Source organism: Ceratotherium simum, chromosome 29 (genome assembly GCF_057802395.1).
Source record: "Ceratotherium simum simum isolate JZ-2026a chromosome 29, ASM5780239v1, whole genome shotgun sequence".
Classification (NCBI taxonomy): domain Eukaryota; kingdom Metazoa; phylum Chordata; class Mammalia; order Perissodactyla; family Rhinocerotidae; genus Ceratotherium; species Ceratotherium simum.
In genome coordinates, this window is record NC_141928.1 from 39,987,805 (window position 1) to 39,996,272 (window position 8,468).

At 56.0% G+C, this 8,468-nt stretch overlaps 2 protein-coding genes and 1 long non-coding RNA gene across 3 annotated transcripts; 1 reads left to right on the forward strand and 2 right to left on the reverse strand.

Annotated features, from left to right (window-relative positions):
• Window positions 1–314: 314 nt before the first annotated feature.
• On the reverse strand, window positions 315–2,589 carry SPAAR (small regulatory polypeptide of amino acid response). The gene is made up of 2 exons (XM_087419612.1): window positions 2,405–2,589; window positions 315–1,855 (listed from the first exon to the last, which is right to left on the reverse strand). Exon 2 carries the CDS (start codon window positions 1,705–1,707, stop codon window positions 1,306–1,308), a length of 402 nt encoding a protein of 133 aa, XP_087275738.1. The 5' UTR covers window positions 1,708–1,855; window positions 2,405–2,589; the 3' UTR covers window positions 315–1,305.
• On the forward strand, window positions 1,961–3,984 carry LOC147913275 (uncharacterized). Its single transcript, XR_015549046.1, has 2 exons — window positions 1,961–2,121; window positions 3,656–3,984. It is a non-coding gene; the product is annotated as an uncharacterized LOC147913275 (long non-coding RNA).
• A 2,547-nt stretch (window positions 3,985–6,531) lies between these two features.
• Window positions 6,532–7,610, reverse strand: HRCT1 (histidine rich carboxyl terminus 1). Its single transcript, XM_004443280.3, has one exon. It carries the CDS (start codon window positions 7,253–7,255, stop codon window positions 6,956–6,958), a length of 300 nt encoding a protein of 99 aa, XP_004443337.1. The 5' UTR covers window positions 7,256–7,610; the 3' UTR covers window positions 6,532–6,955.
• Window positions 7,611–8,468: the final 858 nt, after the last annotated feature.

The window sequence follows — 8,468 nt, forward strand, 5'->3', positions numbered from 1 at the left end:
TCCAGGGTAACCAAGACATGGTCCCCAGGAGCTCCTGGCGTTGGGTGGTGCCTCTCCCCTCCCCCTGCTCCCCCCGCTCCATCTCTTTCCGTCAGCCTGGCCTCTTACCCCTCTGCACCTATGCAGCCTCAAGCATCCCTCTCCAAGAGTCCTTCCTGTGGCAGCCACATGGCCAGGCTGGCCTGTCTGGGCCCCATTAGAGGCCATAGCCCCCCTCAGTGTCCATCCTGCCCCCCGCAACAGGCAGGTCCTTGGAGAGCCACCCGTTCGGGGCTGGATGGAGCCATAGAGCCAGGATACTCAGAATTTTGCAGCCTTCAAACCATATTCTAAATATGGCACAGCATTTATTTCATGGGTACAGAGAAAACAGACTTTCTGTTAATAAAAACTGAACATCGTGTTTTTTTACATGCTCTCAAATGTAACATAATATTTTAACTTATTTGGAATTATCTTCCAGTTCGTGATTTTTCCATCATTCCTAAGTGATGCAAATAACTCACATTCTCTAAGAATAGAAGTGACCTGTTAGACTACAGTAATAAAGTCTCATTCAAAACATATTTCCAAGTCTTCTTTCTGGATTTCTGTTAATAAAACATCTCGTACTTTCTCTGACTCTTATTTTCTCTTCTGTTTCCCTTTGTGGTTTTCCAACCCTGATTCTTGGGAGACCCATAAAACAATACACATTTTCAGTTATGGGATAAATCACTTGTTCTCAGGAAGCGGCTCTTTGGTTTCAGAGTTTCAAGGCTGATTTCAGGCAGCTGGCGGCACAGGCCCCAGGACTGGCCTCTGTGCCCGGTGCACATACTAATAGCAGAAATTCTCAAGAGGGGAGCCGAGAGGAGGTGGTTTATGAAAATGTCCACTTGAGGGCGCTGCTTCCTCTGGTGTCAATAGAACCAGTTTTGCAGGCATCCTGGGGTAACCTGAGTTGACCGGCACCCTGTTCACAATAAATTCCAGTGATATTTCGGTGCCGCCTGTAGATCAGCAGAGCTGGCCCACCATACACTCTGACACCATGTCCCATCACTCACTCTTGGCACTCTAAGCCCCATCTGTGGGTAGGGTCCAGGTGTGCTCTCAGGGATCAGAGATGACTCCCACCTGGCTCCACCACCACGGATCTCCCAGGCTGGAGGGCACAGCAGGCTGGGATGGGATGGGACAGGGAGTTCACTAGATATAGGCGAGAAGGACCAGAATAACAGACTCAGAGGAGTGGGACTCCAGGGAAGGCTTGCTGGGGGGTGGGTGAGTCTGACCCACCAGCAGAACAAATCCTGGGGGCTATTAGGCCTCAATGACGGTCGAGAGGTCCTGGGCACCCACCACTGGTTGGGCATGGTGACCCAGCCCCGAGAAGAGGGAAGACTCCTGGCGAAATGTGGCCACTGTGAAACTGCGGCCAGGGCCCCCCTGAGGATCTGGGGCCCGCGAGTCACAGCTGAAGCAGCAGAGGACACAGGTGATGACCACAGTGACCACAAGCAGCACCACCACCACTGCAACCACTGCCGTTTCCATGGCCCCGTGTGGCAGCTGACCTGCTAAGCCAACTGGGGTGCGTCTTGGAGCCTTAGCTCCCTGTCTGGAGCAGAAGGCTCTTCCAGCCGCTCTCCCTGCAGTCTTCTGAGAAGATTCTGGTCGGAGGTCCTGGGTCGTGCCCCCTCTAGGCCATTGGGCGCCTCTCATGGCCCTACTCTGACCTCAGTTGGTCTCTGGTGCTGTTTCCTAAGCCTCTGGCCAGGCTTCCAAGGGCTGTGGTCAACTCCACAGGTGGCGTCTAGAAGAAGCGCCGTCCTGAAAGATACACACTCAAGGCTCCCTGGACCCGGAGGGGCTGGAAGGAGGGGGCAGAAGACTTTGCTCAGAGGGAGCCTTGCCAACACAGCCCTCTGGTGACACCTACAAATTTCAAGGGAGTTTGTACACTCAGACCAAAGACAAAACACTCCCCATCCTGTGAATGCGGGATGCGCCAGGGATCCTCCCCTAGAGGAACCTTGGCCCAGTCCTCGAATCAGCCTATCTGCTGCCTCCCAAGACCCCTGTCCCTGTGCTGGGGGCAGGGACACAGGTGGGGAGGAAATGCCAGCTCTGGACAAGGTAAGGGAGCACTGCTGGGTCTCCACGAGTGCATGGGGGCTGTGGCAGGGGCTGTGGGGAGGGTCTCTTTTGTTTGGCCTCCTTTTCTGGACGGGGTTGGGAGAGTGCTGTTTAGATAGGGCAGGGCAGGCTCCGCGGGATATCTGAGCCCCTTCAGTGACACACTGTGGGGCTCCTTTGCCCTGTGGTTCCGGAAGAAGCCCTCTTCTGTGCCAGCCTCCTCCAGCCCTCCCTGCTGCCTGCTCACGCCCGCTACCCACATCCAGGTGCTGTGAAAACTTACCCGGGGCTCCCGGAAGGACAGCTCTGGCTGTACGCAGTGCCCTGGCCTCCTGACCTGGTGGCCGCCCCAGGGGCCAGGCCATGGCACACTCATCCCTGGCTGCTGCAGCCCTGCTCCTGCCTGGGACTAGGCTCTGAGAGGTCTGAGTGGCTGTGAGCACTTCCTGAATTCCTTCCTCCAATTGTGAGTGAGGGCCCAGGACCTGCACAACTGCCTTCTCCCCTTGGTGACCACACTTACCCACACACCCTCAAACACCCCCCATGCCATTCCAGTCCTGCCCCCTGCCAGGTTCTCCAGGGTAGGGGCTGGGGGGGTGGGGTGGGGAGGATGTCGTCGGCCAGGCCCAGGCCACCGAGGAAGTCTGCCAGAAGGGGCTCCACCCTGACTCTCAGTCCTCTCAGTCAGTCACAGCTCTGTCACAGCCAACGCCTCCTGAGACCACCACCACTTCCAGAAAGGAGACTGGGTTATTAGCCTCACTTTACCCAAACTCAGAAATGGAGTAGTGAGAAACGATAACTCCAGGTACTAGACACAGCCAGGTGTTAGCTCCTAGAATCGTTCCAGCAACGCTGTGAGGTGACGTTGTCTCATTTCAGATAAAGGTGCTGACGGTCACAGAGGTTCAGCAGCCTGCCTGTGGCCTATGCTAATGAGTAGTGGTAACCAGAGCACCAAATGCCCAAGGAGGGATTCTTTCCTTCCCTCCTAGGTTAATGCTCTTCCCAGGTACCACGGACCACAAAGCAATTGCCTCATTCTGCAATTTTAGTAAATCAGAGTGTGAAGGACAAAGAGGGCCAAGGGCTAGCCCAAGATCACACAGCCTGAGTCCTTTGCAATTACTCCAAGGCACTAGTGAAATTTCTTTTTTTTTAATTTTTTTAATTAATTTATTTATTCTTATTTTTTTTGTGAGGAAGACTAGCCCTGAGCTAACATCCATGCCAATCCTCCTCTTTTTGCTGAGGTAGACTGGCCCTGGGCTAACATCTGTGCCCATCTTCCTCCACTTTATATGGGACGCCGCCTCAGCATGGCCTGACAAGCAGTGCCTGGGTGCTCGCCCAGGATCCAAACCCGGGCCGCCGGCGGTGGAGCACGCACACTTAACCGCTACGCGATGGGGCCGGCCCTCCAGCGAAATTTCTTTAGTACCAGTTTTAGGAAACCACCTACACACAGACTGGGAGAGTGACTGTCCAGAATAAATGACGCCCTGTAAGTTCTCACTCTTCCCTTTTCTAGAATGGTTAGACAACCTGGGCTCGCGCAGGCAGAGGAGGTGCGTGGAGCAAGCTGGGGCTGTGACAGGAAGCTGGACACCTTGAATTCTTCGTATTAACTGGAGCAACTAGGAACAGAGAGAAAGAAACATGATGAGCAATCAGCGGTGCTGGGGTTTCACATTGAATTACCAAGATCAACTAGTGGATCCGGGAGATGGAGGGCCCCAGGAGGACTGAGTTTCAAGCTGGGTTATTTGTTCCTTTGACTGCTTGTTTGCCTGTTCTTTGTGGGTGCGTGTAGTTCAGCATTTTTAAACTGGAATAAAGGACAATTGCTCAGCTCTTTTACCTTCTGCCTTGTATTGGTTTCCTTTTCTGTTTCTGAGATTTGCTGACCCGTCTTTGATTCATCTGTAAAATAGGCCTTCTGGTCCATCCTCATAATAGACATTCAGTATTTGACTGGAGGCTGTGGGGCACAAGGAGAGGGACCCGGGTTACATAGTGAGGACGGGCACAGTCTGCTTTGAAGGCTCTTATGGGTCTTCATGACCTCACATTGGCGGTTTGCAACATGAAATGACCAACGTGGAATAACCAGTGTGGCACCTTCAGCCCAGGGCAAAAAGAGTAACTGCTGATAAAGGCGGACAAAGGTTAGAGCCTTTCCCACAGTGCCCTCCCAGCTCTGCACCCGCCACACCGCCCCCAACAGCCTTGCACTGTGACAGGTGGCAGCAGCACTCTCAGGAGAGTTGAGAAGAGCAAGATGGCCATCGACCTTGGCCCACAAGTCAGAGATGTTTGTCGTTAGGGTTATTCCCAGGTGTCTTCTCTTCTTCTTGGGAGTGTTGTAACCCTGCAACTTACAGCCCCTGCCCAGGAGCCCCAGATGCAACCGGGCTCCCAGATATCCATCACTTAGATATGTGTGTGTGATCCCAGCATCCGTCATCTCAACTGATCGGAAAAAAGACCACATCCCATATGTTCCACCTGCATGGACCGGGACAAGGGGATGGCAGGCATCCTAAATAAAGAGCCTGCCAGTTCTCCCAGAGGCCGGAGGTCACACTTGGGAAGGGCAGGCCATCAGAGACCAGCAGGGGGCTCTGCAGAGACGAGGGGGAGGGGAGGTCCAGGCCAGTGGGCTACAGACCTCCATCTGTTCAATGCTTCCTACCTTTCAGACACCCCAGCACTGGGGGATAGAGTGGGAGCACGAGCTCCCTCAGCGAGGCCGCAGGAGCCCAAAGGCCCTCGGCTAACCCCCTCAGGGCCCTACGGCCATACTTGGCGTCCCTCGGGCCCCAAACTTCTGGCAATGATTATTCCCATCATATTTACTTTTCCAGAGAACATGGGGCTCTGAGAATCCTTCCTGATCATCTGTCTTGTGGTCTGGTTCTGCACTGGGGGGCAGGGAGCCCTCAAAGAGGTCTCAGATCTGCAAGAGCAGGGCCCTTGAATCCTCCCATAAATCTCTGGGGAAAGAGAGTGTGGTCAGGGCTCCAACAGAAATACAAAAATAATGATAATAATAATAAATTGGAAACCCACTGGAGGGAGCAACAAATCCTCTTTGGGCAAGGACAGAGAGAGAGGAAGGCACAGGGTGTTCTCTAGGGCCATGACTGGAGCAGTATGGATAGGACAAAAGGGCAAGGTGGGGCGGGGTGGGTGGGGGTTGGGAACTGATCCGGGGGCTTTGAATGGCCCACCATGAGGCAGAGACTTTATCAAGGGCAACGAGGAGTTTTGGCAGATACCTCAGGCGACAACTTGGAGATGCTTCAGAAAAGGGCAGGGCTGGAGGCCAGCAGACCCAGAGGGGCTGCGGCAGGAACCCAGGCTGGGGGCAAGCTAGGACAGGCCCAGGGGTGGGAGGAGGGGAGGCGGATGTGAAGGACACTGCAGAGTGTGTGGTGACCCGTGGTCCATTTCCCACCCCTGAGTCTAGCGTGGCTGTCAGGTTGAGTTTGCCTCCCTCTCCCCCTCCCCACCCCCAGCCCTCACAGAGAATCCACCGGGAAATAGGAAAGAAACAGGACGTTCTGTTCCAGTGAGTCACCAGGCCCTTGACTTTCTGGCCTGTTCTCGAGTCCCTCCCTACCACGTCGCCTGGCCCCCAAGCCTCTCCTCCCTCCAAGTCCCCCCACCCAGCTCACAGTCACCGGCTGAAGGCTCAGAGTGTGATTTCCTTCCCAGCTGTGGAATCCCCCAATTATTGGTGGAATGTTTAGGAACACATCTCTGGCTCTGGCAAGAAGGAGTCTCTTATCTATCCCATCTTAGGGAAGAGGAAACTGAGACCCAAGGAAGCAAGCAGTCTCCCCAGGCCGCCCAGCACCACATCCTCCAGTTTAAAGAACCTCACCCCGCCCTCCCAGCCCCACGGCTGCAGGCAGGCAGGCTGGCTGGAGACTCAAGGCTGAGATAAGAAACCCTGCCCCAGTTATCAAGGAAACAGTAAATTCAACACAGCCCACGCAGTGGGGCTTCTGCAGGTCTCAGAGCTCAGTCTGCCCTGGAGAAGGGCTAGAAAGAGCACTGAAGGTAGAGCCCTGGGCAGCCAACCTGGGCAGCCCACGCCTCCCCTTTCTGACTGTCCCACGGAAGCCCAGAGCCCCAGTGGTGCACACAGAGCCCTGAACAGGGCTGCATGCAAACCCTGAATCCTCCCTCAGAGCTCAGGCCCCGTGCCCTTCGCACTTCCTGTCCCCGGAATTTCTCCCACTGCACAGCCACCCTGAGCCCCAGGCAGAAGGCTTTGCTGCAGGCACTCACTTCCCATCAGAGAGGGAGGTCCCAGCCCAATGCAACACAAGCCTGGCCACTTCCTCCCTCCCACTTGAGTTACAATCAAGAGCCTCTTTGCAAAATTTCTGAGTGGCTTTTATTGTCTTGTGTTAAGGCACCAGTAAACTGACTGTGCAGCCTCACACTGCCTTCTCCAAACGAAGGGCGTTGCCGGGGCCCCTCCCCGCTGCCCCGGCCAGAGGCCTGAGGAAGGCAGAAGTCCACTTCATGGTACGTCTTCTGTGCGCGGCACACGGGGGTGATGAACAGGCCACCAATACTGGGGCCTGCTGGGAGTCACAGTCACAAGGTGGTGTCCATCCCCAAAGGACGACGCCCGCTCTCGCCCCACCCCGACCCCGGTGCTCCTCAGTCCTCTGCCTCTGCAGACACTGGGGCACAGCCTACAAAGGAAGCCCCAGCAGGACCCGGGGGACGGTGCCCAGAGTTCGCCACAGGAACATCTGTGTCCACTTGTCCTGGTGATGGCAGTGCAGGCCGTGACTGTCCTCCACAGGCATCAGTGGTGGCCCCGGTGGGCGTGGTGGTGGACCTGATGGTGGAGGCCCACGTGGTGCAAGGGAGGCCCATGGCCAGGATGATGGGGATGGTGAAAGTGTCTCGGGTGGCCCCGGGCTGGGAAGACCCAAGGCTGGGCCCACCGGACTCGGTTTCTCCTTGCAGCCAGATTCCTCTCCATATCATGGTCCCGCGGTCCGTGGTTCAGGCAGGTGGCCAGCAGCAGCAGCAGCAGCAGCACTGCCACAGCAGCACTCGTGACCAAGCCCACGAGGGTCGTGCTCCCCAGGAGGCCCAGCATCTGGGACCTGGACAGTCCCCTCCGCTCGGCGGCTCCCTACTGCTTCCTCCCCTTCTGCAGCCTCTGCTCAGCCCTCACAGTCACTGGACTTTGTTGTCTCAGTGCCTGTGGTCTGGAGAGCAGCCAGGGAATGTGGGCACAGCCTCTTTGGGCTGGAGCTGCCGGCCAAGGGTGAAGCCAGGCGACTGTTAACTCTGGGGAGACCCACAGGGAGGCTGGGTGGGGACAGAGGAGCTGTTAGGAGGGGCCATGGAGGGAAGAGCCCTGAGGCTGGAGATAAGGGATCCAGGGCCATGGGCTCTCCCATCCCTGCTGCCTGGCCAAGTGACCAGGCCAGCCCCTTCCCATCCCTGGGCCTCACCTCCCTCCTCTTTTAGAGACAATACAGCACATCAATTAAGAACATGGGTTCTGGAATTGTATGACACACTAGCTCTGTGACTGTGCACAAGTTACTTAACCTCTCTGTGCCTCAGTTTCCTCATCTGTAAAATAGCTAATAAGAGTATCTTCTCACATAGCGTTTTCTGAGGATTCAGGGAGTTAAGACTTATTAAGCACCTAAACCAGTTCCTGATACGTGTTTGCCATCAATATTCCTGCAGTGGAGTTTAGACTAGGTGACTTGTGAGAGCTGCCATCTGAGGGTCTGTGGCCCCCTGTCCCGCAGCCCAGAGTCCTCCAGGACTGAGTCCGGTTCTGTGGAACGGATCGTCCTGCACTTCAGGAGCCCAGTGAGGCACCACAGGCAGATATTCACCATCCAGGGAAGCTGAACCACTAACCGTCTCTGGGTCCTCGGCTCTGCCAGGTCTGGGAGCCAAGAAGGTCTGGGTGGTAGCCCACGGCTGCAGGAGGCAGGAAGGAGTTCACGGAGCTCAGAGAGGCCAGGCCCCAGTCCAGCCTCCTGGTTCCCAGTTCGACAGTCTCAACTGGCCATAAACGGCAGGCTCCTTGCTCCGTCCCCCCTCCCTCCAGCAGCCATGACGCCATTCCTGCCTGGTGGAGAATTTACAGAGCGGGCAGGACCTGAGCGGTCACAGACACCTCTCCCGCTCCTGGTCTCGATCCACTCTGTTCGTCCTAGATAAGCACTTGCCCCTCCCACTCGCACGCCTCAGGGACCTGTACCCGCTATCTTCCTGGGCAGCCCTTTCTGCTGTGGATTTGTCTGGCCGTTCTCAAAGCTCTTCCTCACACGCAGTGGGGCCTC

What these genes read in the sequence shown, in the direction of transcription:
- SPAAR (XM_087419612.1), bottom strand. Translation starts at nt 1,707, where the DNA reads ATGAGAGGCGCCCAATGGCCTAGAGGGGGCACGACCCAGGACCTCCGA.
- HRCT1 (XM_004443280.3), bottom strand. Translation starts at nt 7,255, where the DNA reads ATGCTGGGCCTCCTGGGGAGCACGACCCTCGTGGGCTTGGTCACGAGT.